The sequence below is a fragment of the Oncorhynchus nerka genome, linkage group LG22, assembly GCF_034236695.1.
Source record: "Oncorhynchus nerka isolate Pitt River linkage group LG22, Oner_Uvic_2.0, whole genome shotgun sequence".
Lineage (NCBI taxonomy): Eukaryota > Metazoa > Chordata > Actinopteri > Salmoniformes > Salmonidae > Oncorhynchus > Oncorhynchus nerka.
The window spans coordinates 97,299,154-97,315,468 of NC_088417.1; the positions used below are offsets into that span (position 1 = coordinate 97,299,154).

General features: G+C 44.8%; 1 protein-coding gene across 1 annotated transcript in view; it reads left to right on the plus strand.

Moving 5' to 3' along the window:
* LOC115104839 (phospholipid-transporting ATPase IC-like) overlaps positions 1-16,315 on the plus strand; it is a 71,091-nt gene that overhangs the window by 22,769 nt on the left and 32,007 nt on the right. The window contains exons 4-11 of the mRNA XM_065007636.1: positions 2,717-2,830; positions 6,087-6,185; positions 7,872-7,933; positions 8,472-8,544; positions 8,660-8,730; positions 8,949-9,031; positions 10,141-10,299; positions 12,669-12,757. Of these exons, the coding sequence (XP_064863708.1) occupies positions 2,717-2,830; positions 6,087-6,185; positions 7,872-7,933; positions 8,472-8,544; positions 8,660-8,730; positions 8,949-9,031; positions 10,141-10,299; positions 12,669-12,757 (750 nt within the window). The remainder of the gene's footprint in view (positions 1-2,716; positions 2,831-6,086; positions 6,186-7,871; positions 7,934-8,471; positions 8,545-8,659; positions 8,731-8,948; positions 9,032-10,140; positions 10,300-12,668; positions 12,758-16,315) is intronic.

The window sequence follows — 16,315 nt, forward strand, 5'->3', positions numbered from 1 at the left end:
CATTATTACAGCTCCATAAAATACACTCTGGGCTGAAAATAATATATATAGGTATTTACTAGTGACTGACAGAACAGGACTTGTGGTTAGTCTGTAGTTGGCTCTCTTTCCCCATCTGTGGCGATAGAACTTCTTATCTTTAGTGTTCATTTACTTGTTAGTCACCATTAGAATAATCTCATGTTACCACACTCCTCAGTGTCGATCATCAGAGAGTTATCCTGAAATCAAGGCTACCATTATGAAAATGAGGTGATATGAATCTCATTCAGTTGTCTATTTAAAAAAAAAGGCTTGTTGGATTGTTAACTGCAGGCACATTGGTGGCACAAAGTACAGATGTCAAACTATGACTAAGTCTTCTCTGACATCCGAAAATAGCTCAGCTATTCATTTGTTTTTCCGTGATCCGTGGTTGTGCTCTGCCTGCCGTAAGGTATTGGGATTACGACACTGGGAAATTCCTTGTACACAGTAGACACTCGCCTAAAAACCAAACCTCCCTCTTTCTTCTGTTAGTAATTCTTTAAAGGAATGGACAGAGCAAGTGTGTGGGGTGTTCTGTGTGTAACTAAATGTGCTGCTTTCCCTGGTTAAATAAAGAGCAGAGAGTCTGGGCTAAAGCCACTACACTTTACAGCACCACTCCTAAACCACACTCTTATCCATTCACCTAGCTGCTGCTGTTTTTCCTTTTAAGACTACTCTTATAAAGTCCACTTGACCTTTACACTGGTGTAAAATCAAATCACATTTTATTTATCACATGCGCCGAATTCAACAGGTGTAGACTTTACAGTGAAATGGTTACTTACGATCCCTTTAACCAACAATGCGGTTTTAAGAAATTACAACAACAAAAAAAGTAAGAAATAATTAAAGAGCAGCAGTTAAATAACAATTTCAGGGCTGTATTCAGGCGGGTACCGTTAGTCAGTGTGGAGGCTATATACAGGGTATTACGGTACAGAGTCAGTGTGGAGGTTATATACAGGGTGTTACGGTACAGAGTCAGTGTGGAGGTTATATACAGGGTATTACGGTACAGAGTCAATGTGGAGGCTATATACAGGGTATTACGGTACAGAGTCAGTGTGGAGGTTATATACAGGGTGTTACGGTACAGAGTCAGTGTGGAGGCTATATACAGGGTATTACGGTACAGAGTCAGTGTGGAGGTTATATACAGGGTGTTACGGTACAGAGTCAGTGTGGAGGCTATATACAGGGTGTTACGGTACAGAGTCAGTGTGGAGGTTATATACAGGGTGTTACGGTACAGAGTCAGTGTGGAGGTTATATACAGGGGGTACCTGTACAGAGTCAGTGTGGAGGCTATATACAGGGTATTACGGTACAGAGTCAGTGTGGAGGCTATATACAGGGGGTACCGGTACAGAGTCAGTGTGGAGGTTATATACAGGGTATTACGGTACAGAGTCAGTGTGGAGGCTATATACAGGGTATTACGGTACAGAGTCAGTGTGGAGGCTATATACAGGGTATTACGGTACAGAGTCAGTGTGGAGGCTATATACAGGGGGTACCGTTAAAGTCAGTGTGGAGGATATATACAGGGGGTACCGGTACAGAGTCCATGTGGAGGAACAGAGTCAGTGTGGAGGCTATATACAGGGTATTACGGTACAGAGTAAATGTGGAGACTATATACAGGGGGGTACCGTTACAGAGTCAATGTGGAGGCTATATACAGGGGGTACCGGTACAGAGTCAATGTGGAGGCTATATACAGGGGGTACCGGTACAGAGTCAATGTGGAGGCTATATACAGGGGGTACCGGTACAGAGTCAATGTGGAGGCTATATACAGGGGGTACCGGTACAGAGTCAATGTGGAGGCTATATACAGGGGGTACTGGTACAGAGTCAATGTGGAGGCTATATACAGGGGGGTACCGTTACAGAGTCAATGTGGAGGCTATATACAGGGTATTACGGTACAGAGTCAATGTGGAGACTATATACAGGGGGGTACCGTTACAGAGTCAATGTGGAGGCTATATACAGGGGGGTACCGGTACAGAGTCAATGTGGAGGCTATATACAGGGGATACCGGTACAGAGTCAATGTGGAGGCTCGTTAGGATGTCCAGGATCCAGTTGCAGAGGGAGGTGTTTAGTCCCAGGATCCTTAGCTTAGTGGTGAGCCTTGAGGGCACTATGGTGTTGAACGCTGAGCTGTAGTCAATGAACAGCATTCTCACATACGTGTTCCTTTTGTCCAGGTGAGAAAGGGCAGTCTGGAGTGCGATTGAGATTGCGTCATCTGTCTATGTTGGGGCGGTATGCGAATTGGAGAATTGGTCTAGGAACAGTTTAGTACACGTCCTGGTAGAGAGAGAAAAACAAAAACTGTTCCACCCTAGACCCAAATGAGAGAATATCACACACACGGACAATGTGTTCACACTCAACTAGGAACCAAAGGACCTTCTGAGGAAGTAGTTCTTCCCTAAAGTCTCCCTACTGTTAATGGCCATAATAGTCTAAACCACTCTGTATCCGTAAAGCCCAGATGTGTCTTCCCAGAAACCTTTGTTAAAAACAGTGTTTTGTATTTATAGGAGCCTCACGTCTCTGTATGGACATTTTAAAGTGGAGGATTTCTCCCTGTTTGATTTTTAACCATGTTTATGTGTACCTGTCCTTATTTCTTCAGTTCACCGTCTTACCAAATTGTTTTTTTTTTCCCAAGGGGAATGGAATCAAGACATACAAATATAACGCGTTGACGTTCATCCCACTGAATCTGTTCGAGCAGTTCAAACGAGCTGCTAACCTTTACTTCCTGGCCCTGCTCATCTTACAGGTAAGTCTGCTGAAGACAGCTTGTGTTCCATCCAACTTTCTATACTAACGGATTCTAAGAATCTTCAAGTGCTAGACGGTGAGGTTCCACTTGTAGCAGTGTTCTGTCAGACATCCCAGTTTGTGCTACAGTACGGAGGGAATCAAAATCAATACTATTGTCAGTGGTTTTTGTAAAGAACAGCTGTCGACTAACGGGTGAAATGCTTACTTACGGGTCCTTTTTCAACAATGCAGAGTTAAAGATAAGATTTAAATAATAAATGAATAGAAATAGTGACACGAGGAATAAATACACAGTGAATAACAATAACATGGCTTTACACAGGAAGTACCAGGTAATAACATGGCTTTACACAGGAAGTACCAGGTAATAACATGGATATATACAGGGAGTACCAGGTAATAACATGGATATATACAGGAAGTACCAGGTAATAACATGGCTTTACACAGGAAGTACCAGGTAATCACATGGCTTTTTCAGGGAGTACCAGTACTGAGTCGTTGCAGCACTGAGTCGTTGCAGCACTGAGTCGTTGCAGCACTGAGTCGTTGCAGCACTGAGTCGTTGCAGTACTGAGTCGTTGCAGTACTGAGTCGTTGCAGTACTGAGTCGTTGCAGGGGTACCAGGTAATATGTACATGTAGGTAAAGATAAAGTAACTAGGCAACCGGATGGATGCTTCTCCGAAGCACGAACCCGCCAAGCTGTACTGTTTCTTGACATGCTGCTTAACACGGTAACACTGTACAGCTGGCGACTGAAATCAGCGTGCATGCCATAAGGAGTCGCTAGAGCGCAATTGTACAAGGACAATCCCGGCCGGCCAAACCCTCCCCTGACCCGGACGACGCTGGGCCAATTCTGCGCCGCCTCATGCGACACAGCCCGGGTTCGACCCGTGTCTGTAGTGACGACTCTACCACTGCGATCCGGTGCCTTAGACCACTGCGCCACTCGGGAGGCCCCCAATTGTCATACTTGAGTAAAAGCAAAGATACCTTAATAGAAAATGACTCAAGTAAAAGTGAGCCAGTAAAATACTACTTGAGTAAAAGTCTAAAAGTATTTGGTTTTAAATATACTTAAGTATCAAATGTAAATGTAATTGCTAAAATATACTTAAGTATCAAATGTAAATGTAATTGCTAAAATATACTTAAGTATCAAATGTAAATGTAATTGCTAAAATATACTTGCGTATAAAAAGTAATATCACATTCCTTATTAAACAAACCAGACGGCACCAATTTTTTAAATTTACAGACAGACAGGGGTACCCTCCAACACTCAGACATAATTTACAAACAACACATGTGTATTTAGTGAGTCCTCCAGATCAGAGGCAGTAGATGACCAGGGATGTTTTCTGTTTAGTGAGTCCTCCAGATCAGAGGCAGTAGGGATGACCTATAATTTAGCCTAAACAACTACCTCTTCCCCTACTGTATTTAATTTATTTATTTATTTTGCTCCTTTGCACCCAATTATTTTTATTTCTACTTTGCACATTCTTCCATTGCAAATCTACCATTCCAGTGTTTTACTTGCTATATTGTATTTACTTTGCCACCATGGCCCTTTTTTGCCTTTACCTCCCTTCTCACCTCATTTGCTCACATCGTATATAGACTTGTTTATACTGTATTATTGACTGTATGTTTGTTTTACTCCATGTGTAACTCTGTGTCGTTGTATCTGTCGAACTGCTTTGCTTTATCTTGGCCAGGTCGCAATTGTAAATGAGAACGTGTTCTCAACTTGCCTACCTGGTTAAATAAAGGTGAAATAAATAAATAAATAAAAACAGAGATGTTCTCTGTTTAGTGAGTCCACCAGATCCTGGACCCTGGTCTGAGCAGTAATGTAGTGTTGTTATACAGGACCCTGGTCTGAGTAGTAATGTAGTGTTGTTATACAGGACCCTGGTCTGAGTAGTAATCTAGTGTTATACAGGACCCTGGTCTGAGTAGTAATGTAGTGTTATACAGGACCCTGGTCTGAGTAGTAATGTAGTGTTATACTGGACCCTGGCCTGAGTAGTAATGTAGTGTTATACTGGACCCTGGTCTGAGTAGTAATGTAGTGTTATACTGGACCCTGGTCTGAGTAGTAATGTAGTATTATACTGGACCCTGGTCTGAGTAGTAATGTAGTGTTATACTGGACCCTGGTCTGAGTAGTAATGTAGTGTTGTTATACAGTAGTAATATAGTGTTATACAGGACCCTGGTCTGAGTAGTAATGTAGTGTTGTGATACAGGACCCTGGTATGAGTAGTAATGTAGTGTTATACAGGACCCTGGTCTGAGTAGTAATGTAGTGTTATACTGGACCCTGGTCTGAGTAGTAATATAGTGTTATACTGGACCCTGGTCTGAGTAGTAATGTAGTGTTATACTGGACCCTGGTCTGAGTAGTAATGTAGTGTTATACTGGACCCTGGTCTGAGTAGTAATGTAGTGTTATACTGGACCCTGGTCTGAGTAGTAATATAGTGTTATACAGGACCCTGGTCTGAGTAGTAATGTAGTGGTGTTATACAGGACCCTGGTCTGAGTACTAATGTAGTGTTCTACAGGACCCTGGTCTGAGTAGTAATGTAGTGTTGTTATACAGGACCCTGGTCTGAGTAGTAATATAGTGTTGTTATACAGGACCCTGGTCTGAGTAGTAATGTAGTGGTGTTATACTGGACCCTGGTCTGAGTAGTAATGTAGTGGTGTTATACTGGACCCTGGTCTGAGTAGTAATGTAGTGTTATAGATTATCCCTGGTCTGAGTAGTAATGTAGTGTTATAGATTATCCCTGGTCTGAGTAGTAATGTAGTGTTATACTGGACCCTGGTCTGAGTAGTAATGTAGTGTTATACAGGACCCTGGTCTGAGTAGTAATGTAGTGTTATAGATTATCCCTGGTCTGAGTAGTAATGTAGTGTTATAGATTATCCCTGGTCTGAGTAGTAATGTAGTGTTATACTGGACCCTGGTCTGAGTAGTAATGTAGTGTTATACAGGACCCTGGTCTGAGTAGTAATGTAGTGTTATAGATTATTCCTGGTCTGAGTAGTAATGTAGTGTTATAGATTATCCCTGGTCTGAGTAGTAATGTAGTGTTATAGATTATCCCTGGTCTGAGTAGTAATGTAGTGTTATAGATTATTCCTGCAGTCGACACGCTGCCTTTAAACGTTCTAACATGTCAGATAAAGGAATAGATTGTGATATTAATACACATGTTTTTATTCGCCAGATCATTCCTGAGATCACCACGTTGCCTTGGTACACCACCTTAGTGCCTTTAGTTCTGGTGCTGGGAATCACAGCCATCAAAGACCTGGTGGACGATCTGGTGAGTGACTCCGACCTCCTCCTTCGCTGGCTTTATCTCAATTCTCCACCCTTGTCTCCCAAAGTATGCATTTGTTAACACTCCCCATCATGGATTTTAAAAAACACAACATTGATGTAAAAGCATTGGCGAGAAGTTCTCTGCAAGTATACAAAAAGGGGGAGGAAAAAATAGTGGAAAACCGGGACATTTTTGCCACTTGCCCAGACTGTTAACTTCATCCAACCATGTCGTTCCTACAGACTCTGTTCATCCAACCATGTCGTTCCTACAGACTCTGTTCATCCAACCATGTGGTTCCTACAGACTCTGTTAACTTCATCCAACCATGTCGTTCCTACAGACTCTGTTCATCCAACGATGTCCTTCCTACAGACTCTGTTCAGCCAACCATGTCGTTCCTACAGACCCTGTTAACTTCATCCAACCATGTCGTTCCTACAGACTCTGTTCAGCCAACCATGTCGTTCCTACAGACCCTGTTAACTTCATCCAACCATGTCGTTCCTACAGACCCTGTTAACTTCATCCAACCATGTCGTTCCTACAGACCCTGTTAACTTCATCCAACCATGTGGTTCCTACAGACTCTGTTAACTTTATCCAACCATGTCGTTCCTACAGACTCTGTTCATCCAACCATGTCCTTCCTACAGACTCTGTTCATCCAACCATGTCGTTCCTACAGACCCTGTTAACTTCATCCAACCATGTCGTTCCTACAGACCCTGTTAACTTCATCCAACTATGTCGTTCCTACAGACCCTGTTAACTTCATCCAACCATGTCGTTCCTACAGACTCTGTTCATCCAACCATGTCGTTCCTACAGACTCTGTTCATCCAACCATGTCGTTCCTACAGACTCTGTTCATCCAACCATGTCGTTCCTACAGACTCTGTTCATCCAACCATGTCGTTCCTACAGACTCTGTTCATCCAACCATGTCGTTCCTACAGACTCTGTTCATCCAACCATGTCGTTCCTACAGACTCTGTTAACTTCATCCAACCATGTCGTTCCTACAGACTCTGTTTACTTCATCCAACCATGTCGTTCCTACAGACTCTGTTCATCCAACCATGTCGTTCCTACAGACTCTGTTCATCCAACCATGTCGTTCCTACAGACTCTGTTCATCCAACCATGTCGTTCCTACAGACTCTGTTAACTTCATCCAACCATGTCCTTCCTACAGACCCTGTTCATCCAACCATGTCGTTCCTACAGACCCTGTTCATCCAACCATGTCGTTCCTACAGACTCTGTTCATCCAACCATGTCGTTCCTACAGACTCTGTTCATCCAACCATGTCGTTCCTACAGACTCTGTTCATCCAACCATGTCCTTCCTACAGACTCTGTTCATCCAACCATGTCGTTCCTACAGACTCTGTTCATCCAACCATGTCGTTCCTACAGACTCTGTTCATCCAACCATGTCGTTCCTACAGACTCTGTTCATCCAACCATGTCGTTCCTACAGACTCTGTTCATCCAACCATGTCGTTCCTACAGACTCTGTTCATCCAACCATGTCCTTCCTACAGATGAGAGACAGACCAAGAAATAGGCCTCCTTTTCATTGATGGCATATGCAGCGCACTCCATTTAATGAAGAGAACATTGTGGTCCATTTTTAATCTTAGTGCTGAACCCCTGCCTGGTGTTTTCCCTCTCTAACAGGCCCGCCACAGGATGGACAACGAGATCAATAATAGGAAGTGTGAAGTTCTCCTGGACGGCAGGTAATGACTAGGAACCACAGAGAATCACTCCTTCGATACAACTAGTTTTAATGAAGAGGGCAGCTCCATTGAAGGTTAACACCATTTTAAAGTAGTCAACTGGGCGGGACTTGAAGTGTTTTTAAGGAAGGATCACAAAGTTACATCCGGGTCATTAGGGTTAGGGTTACACAATGCAAATAGTCCGGGTAGCCATTTGATTACCTGTTCAGGAGTCTAATGGCTTGGGGGTAAAAACTGTTGAGAAGCCTTTTTGTCCTAGACTTGGCACTCCGGTACCGCTTGCCATGCGGTAGCAGAGAGAACAGTTGTATATCTAGGTGTATGGTATGAATGTATATTATTACACAACACTGTTATAGTTTCTGTCTGTGGGTGTGGAGCTCCTTGGTGCAGCAGCATACCCTTTTATAATATCTTGAATAGTTTTTGTTGTATTTGTCTGTGTTATGCATCAAGACAAAGGTCATGTTTTGAACATGACCTACAAAGAATCTGAATAGCTGAATGAAACACACCTTTTTTTTTTCCAAACCAGGTTTCAAGTGTCGAAGTGGATGAATATCCATGTTGGTGATGTGGTTCGTTTGAAGAAAAATGATCACATCCCGGTAATGTCATATATTTGTTCTTTGACTAAAAACCCAACTAGCCATTATATAATTCAGTTACAATATTTTGATTTGGTTATTTGCTTTTTTTTCTCATTTTTTTTCTTTCATTTAGGCCGACATTCTGTTGTTGTCCAGTTCAAACCCCAACAGTCTTTGTTATGTTGAAACCGCCGAGCTCGATGGGTAAGATGTTCTCCAATGGACGTTCAATTATGGTCTTGTCCCAAATGGCTCCCTATTCCCTATATAGTGCTCTACTTTAGACCAGAGCCCTATGGAACCCTATTCCCTATATAGTGCACTACTTTAGACCAGAGCCCTATAGAACCCTATTCCCTATATAGTGCACTGTCCCCAAATGAGTCTACTGAAATGTCAATGTACATTTGATTGTTTTGCAGGGAAACCAACCTGAAGTTTAAAATGGGCCTGAAAGTGACAGACGAGAGACTGCAGGAGGAGGGCCAGCTGGCACAGTTTGACGGTAACATACTGCTGTACCGTCCGTCTTAACTAACAGACGGACGTTAGATACTGTATATTTATTTAGATATGTGTGGTGGGTCTTAAGAGGAATGCACTAACTGTACATCGCTATGGAGAAGAGCATCTGCAAATGACCAAAATGTTGTATAAAATGTGTGTATTTTGGATAGGGAGTGGGAGAGAGAATCCTCATACAGCCGTGATAGTAGGTCACTGTTTCCTCATACAGCCGTGATAGTGGGTCACTGTTTCCTCATACAGCCGTGATAGTGGGTTACTGTTTCCTCATACAGCCGTGATAGTGGGTCACTGTTCCCTTGTTTCCTCATACAGCCGTGATAGTGGGTCACTGTTTCCTCATACAGCCGTGATAGTGGGTCACTGTTTCCTCATACAGCCGTGATAGTGGGTCACTGTTTCCTCATACAGCCGTGATAGTGGGTCACTGTTTCCTCATACAGCCGTGATAGTGGGTCACTGTTTCCTCATACAGCCGTGATAGTGGGTCACTGTTTCCTCATACAGCCGTGATAGTAGGTCACTGTTTCCTCATACAGCCGTGATGGTGGGTCACTGTTTCCTCATACAGCCGTGATGGTGGGTCACTGTTTCCTTGTTTCCTCATACAGCCGTGATAGTGTGTCACTGTTTCCTCATACAGCCGCGATAGTGTGTCACTGTTCCCTCGTTTCCTCATGCAGCCGTGATAGTGTGTCACTGTTCCCTCGTTTCCTCATACAGCCGTGATAGTGTGGTCACTGTTCCCTCGTTTCCTCATACAGCCGCGATAGTGTGGTCACTGTTCCCTCGTTTCCTCATACAGCCGCGATAGTGTGGTCACTGTTCCCTCGTTTCCTCATACAGCCGCGATAGTGTGGTCACTGTTCCCTCGTTTCCTCATACAGCCGCGATAGTGTGGTCACTGTTCCCTCGTTTCCTCATACAGCCGCGATAGTGTGTCACTGTTCCCTCGTTTCCTCATACAGCCGTGATAGTGTGGTCACTTTTCCCTCGTTTCCTCATACAGCCGCGATAGTGTGTCACTGTTCCCTCGTTTCCTCATACAGCCGCGATAGTGTGTCACTGTTCCCTCGTTTCCTCATACAGCCGTGATAGTGTGTGAGGAGCCTAACAACCGTCTGGATAAGTTCACGGGGACCATGCGTTGGAGGAAAGACCGCTTCCCTCTGGATCTGGACAATATGATGCTGAGAGGATGTAGGATCAGAAACACTGACGAGTGTCACGGACTGGTCATCTTCGCAGGTAAATACCTTTCATAACCTTTCAGAACCAATGGATATACACACTCATTCACTCACTCACTCACTCCACTCACTCACTCACTCACTCACTCACTCACTCACTCACTCACTCACTCACTCCACTCACTCACTCACTCACTCACTCACTCACCACTCACTCACTCACTCACTCCACTCACTCCACTCATTCACTCACTCCACTCACTCCATTCACTCATTCACTCACTTCACTCACTCCACTCACTCCACTCCACTCACTCACTCCACTCATTCACTCACTCACTCCACTCACTCCACTCATTCACTCACTCCACTCACTCCATTCACTCACTCCACTCATTCACTCACTCCACTCATTCACTCACTCCACTCACTCCACTCATTCACTCACTCCACTCATTCACTCACTCCACTCACTCCACTCATTCACTCACTCCACTCACTCCATTCACTCACTCCACTCATTCACTCACTCCACTCATTCACTCACTCCACTCACTCCACTCATTCACTCACTCCACTCATTCACTCACTCCACTCACTCCACTCACTCCACTCATTCACTCACTCCACTCCACTCATTCACTCACTCCACTCATTCACTCACTCCACTCACTCCACTCCACTCACTCCACTCCACTCATTCACTCACTCCACTCATTCACTCACTCCACTCACTCACTCACTCACTCCACTCACTCATTCACTCACTCCATTCACTCCATTTACTCCATTTACTCCATTCACTCCACTCAATCCACTCACTCAATCCACTCACTCACTCCACTCATTCACTCACTCCACTCACTCCACTCATTCACTCACTCCACTCACTCCACTCATTCACTCACTCCACTCACTCCATTCACTCACTCCACTCATTCACTCACTCCACTCACTCCATTCACTCACTCCACTCACTCCACTCCACTCACTCCACTCCACTCACTCACTCCACTCACTCACTCACTCACTCCACTCATTCACTCACTCCACTCACTCCACTTATTCACTCACTCCACTCACTCACTCCATTCACTCACTCCACTCCACTCACTCACTCACTCCACTCATTCACTCACTCCACTCACTCCACTCACTCCACTCATTCACTCACTCCACTCATTCACTCACTCCACTCACTCATTCACTCACTCCACTCACTCATTCACTCACTCCACTCACTCATTCACTCACTCACTCCACTCATTCACTCACTCACTCCACTCACTCATTCACTCACTCCACTCACTCCACTCACTCACTCCACTCACCACTCACTCACTCACTCACTCACTCCACTCACTCACTCACTCCACTCACTCACTCCATTCACTCACTCCACTCACTCCACTCATTCACTCCACTCATTCACTCACTCCATTCACTCACTCCACTCACTCCACTCCACTCACTCCACTCATTCACTCACTCCACTCATTCACTCACTCCACTCACTCACTCACTCCACTCACTCCACTCACTCACTCACTCACTCCACTCCACTCACTCCACTCACTCCACTCACTCCACTCACTCACTCACTCCACCCACTCCACTCACTCACTCCACTCATTCACTCACTCCACTCACTCATTCACTCACTCATTCACTCACTCCATTCACTCCATTTACTCCATTTACTCCATTCACTCCACTCAATCCACTCACTCAATCCACTCACTCCACTCACTCACTCCACTCATTCACTCACTCCACTCACTCCACTCATTCACTCACTCCACTCACTCCACTCCACTCACTCCACTCCACTCACTCACTCCACTCACTCCACTCACTCCACTTATTCACTCACTCCACTCACTCACTCCACTCACTCCATTCACTCACTCCACTCACTCACTCCACTCACTCACTCACTCACTCCACTCATTCACTCACTCCACTCACTCCACTCATTCACTCACTCCATTCACTCACTCCACTCACTCATTCACTCACTCCACTCACTCATTCACTCACTCCACTCATTCACTCACTCCACTCACTCACTCATTCACTCACTCCACTCACTCCATTCACTCACTCCACTCACTCCACTCATTCACTCCACTCATTCACTCACTCCACTCACTCACTCCACTCACTCCACTCCACTCATTCACTCACTCCACTCACTCCACTCATTCACTCACTCACTCACTCCACTCACTCACTCCACTCATTCACTCCACTCACTTCACTCACTCTTGACACAGCCACAGACATCCTTTTCAGGTAAATATCTCACACACGTTCCTGATCAATATACAGACCTACCAACAACATGAGATGCAGGCATGTAGATATGCTGTCTTGGATCTCATATGCAAACCCTTACTCATCTGTTTGTTTGCTGTTTTGATGTAGGCGCCGACACTAAAATCATGAGGAATGGGGGCAAGACCAGATTCAAGAGGACTAAAATCGATGAATTGATGAACTACATGGTGTACACTGTAAGTGGTATTCCCTTCGGTCCTCCACTACACCTTCGCAAAAATATTTCACCCTTTATGAAATGGAGTCTCTTTTAAAATTCATTTACATCAGAGTGTGACGTATGTTGAACGCTGAACAACAAACCTCTGTTTATTATTATTTTTTTAAACATTTGTGACCAGTGTTTTCTCTCTAAGTTTGGTTGATATACTTTTTTAAATTTTGGCTCACGCGACACGGTTATCCTCAGTTGCTGTGACTACTACTATCTGTCCCGGGATCCTGCCAGACCAAGAAGTCCGAATTTGTTTGCTGGAGCTAGCTACCATCCTAGCTGGTAGCTATCAGTATAAAGCTAGCAGGGTTTTCCATTTTGGCTGGGACTGCAAAGGTGTCCCATGCTAATTGTGGCTGTGTTCCCTGCTAGCTGTTGCTTTTCCCTCTGTAATCTGACCTGTTCTTCCCCTTTAATCTGTTCCTCTTCAAGCTCCCGGGGGGGGGGGGGGGGGATCCTCTTAGCGATAGGAATCCCGGACTGGACACAGACTTCAAACAGCTCTATGGTGAGAGGGTTAACTGGCCTAGGAACAGTGGGCTAACTGGCCTAGGAACAGTGGGCTAACTGGCCTAGGAACAGTGGGCTAACGGGTCTAGGAACAGTGGGCTAACGGGTCTAGGAACAGTGGGCTAACGGGTCTAGGAACAGTGGGCTAACGGGTCTAGGAACAGTGGGCTAACGGGTCTAGGAACAGTGGGTTAACTGGTCTAGGAACAGTGGGTTAACTGGCCTAGGAACAGTGGGTTAACTGGCCTAGGAACAGTGGGTTAACTGGCCTAGGAACAGTGGGTTAACTGGCCTAGGAACAGTGGGTTAACTGGCCTAGGAACAGTGGGTTAACTGGCCTAGGAACAGTGGGTTAACTGGCCTAGGAACAGTGGGTTAACTGGTCTAGGAACAGTGGGTTAACTGGTCTAGGAACAGTGGGTTAACTGGTCTAGGAACAGTGGGTTAACTGGTCTAGGAACAGCGGGTTAACTGGCCTAGGAACAGCGGGTTAACTGGCCTAGGAACAGCGGGTTAACTGGCCTAGGAACAGCGGGTTAACTGGCCTAGGAACAGTGGGTTAACTGGCCTAGGAACAGTGGGTTAACTGGCCTAGGAACAGTGGGTTAACTGGCCTAGGAACAGCGGGTTAACTGGCCTAGGAACAGTGGGTTAACTGGCCTAGGAACAGTGGGTTAACTGGCCTAGGAACAGTGGGTTAACTGCCTGTTCAGGGGCAGAACGACAGATTTGTACCTTGTCAGCTCGGGGATTTGAACGTGAAACCTTTCAGTTACTAGACCAACGCTCTAACCACTAGGCTACCCTTATTCTAAAATGGTATGAAGCTATAAGCTTGGCACACCTGTATTTTGTGGAGGTTCTCCGATTCTTCTCTGCAGATCCTCTCAAGCTCTGTCAGGTTGGATGGGGAGCGTCGTCGATGCACAGCTATTTCCAGGTTTCTCCAGAGATGTTCGATCGGGCTCTGGCTGCGCCATCCAAGGACATTGAGACTTGTCCCCGAAGCCACACCTGCGTTGTCTTGGCTGTGTGTTTAGTATCGTTGTCCTGTTGGAAGGTCCTGAGGTCCTGAGCGCTCTGGAGCAGGTTTTCATCAAGGATCTCTCTCTACTTTGCTCCGTTCATCTTTCCCTCGATCCTGACTAGTCTCTCAGTCCCTGCTGGAGCTCTGGTAGTGACCATTGGGTTCCTGACTAGTCTCTCAGTCCCTGCTGGAGCTCTGGTAGTGACCATTGGGTTCCTGACTAGTCTCTCAGTCCCTGCTGGAGCTCTGGTAGTGACCATTGGGTTCCTGACTAGTCTCTCAGTCCCTGCTGGAGCTCTGGTAGTGACCATTGGGTTCCTGACTAGTCTCTCAGTCCCTGCTGGAGCTCTGGTAGTGACCATTGGGTTCCTGACTAGTCTCTCAGTCCCTGCTGGAGCTCTGGTAGTGTCCATTGGGTTCTTGGTCACTTCACTGGCCAATGCCCTTCTCTCCAGATTGCTCCGTTTGGCTGGTCGGCCAGCTCTAGGAAGAGTCTTGGTGTTTCCGATCTTCTTCCATTTAAGAATGATGGAAGCTACTGTGTTCTTGGGGACCTTCAATGCTGCATACATTTTTTTTGGTACCCTTCCCCAGTTCTGTGCCTCGACGCAATCCTGTCTCGGAGCTCTACGGACAATTCCTTCGACCTCATGGCTTGGTTTCCAGGAGTCCACCTTTGGGAACCTATATAGACTGGTGTGTGCCTTTTTTTCAATTGAATTTACCACAAGTGGACTCCAAGTTGTAGAAACATGTCAAGGATGATCAATGGGAACAGGATGCACCTGACCTCAATTTTCTTTTGTCTCAAAGCAAAAAAGTCTGAATAATATATATGTAAATAAGATATTTGGGATTTTAATTTTATATAAATGTGTAAATATTTTCACTTTGTCATTATGGGGTATTGTGTATAGATTGAGGAATTTGTTTTGATTTAATCCATTTTAAAATAAGGCTGTAACTTGGAAAAAAGAGAAGGGGTCTGAATACTTCCTGAATTCATTGTATGGCTACCATATTGTGATCAATACATCCGATGGATTTGGATACTGCTCTACAGCAGATTTCTGTAGCGTTAGTTAAGATGTGATCAATACATGTGGATGATTTCATTACTGTGCTGTTTGTAAATCCCCTGGTAGGTTGACTGACAACCTGAACCAGGGGATTTCAAACTGAATTGGTTACAGTTTGAAGCTTTTTCTTGAGTGGGCAGCTTGATGAAAACCAGTCAATATTTAGGTCACCCAGAAAATATACCTTTGTTGACATCACATACATTATCAAGCATTTCACACGTTATGTTGCTACTCGGAGGTCTTAGTAAACGTTTTATAATGCAGATACACTGCTGTTTTACAGTAAATAAGTGAAGACTTTCAGCACGCTTATAGGGAAAGGGCTTTCAACACGCACTTACACAAATGACTGATGATAGGCTGAGAGAAATTGATAAGATTGGTGGCTGTTTTGTTAGACTTCAGTGCGGCTTTTGACATTTATCATAGCCTGCTGCTGAAAGAACTTATATGTTATGACTTTACAGCGCCTGCTATATTATGAAGAGTTACCTGTCTTAACACAGAGGGTGTTCTCCAACATAATCCAGGTAGAATCAGGAATTCCCCAGGGCAGCTGTCTAATCACCTGCCACTGGCTCTGAGTAAAGGCTGTGTTTCTATGTATGAGGACGACTCAACACTACACACGTCAGCTACCACACCAAGTTAAATCACTGTAACTACACACGTCAGATACTACACCAAGTTAAATCACTGTAACTCTTAACAATGAGCTGCAGTCTGTTTTTAGAGTGCCTGGCAAGAAATCAATTGGTCCTAGATATTTTCTAAAACCTAATAAGCATTTTATTTGGAGCAAATCATTCACTAAACCCTTAAACCTCAACTAAGTCTTGACATGAATAATGTGGAAATTGAGCTAGTTGAGGAGACTAAACTGCTTGGCGTAACCCTGGAT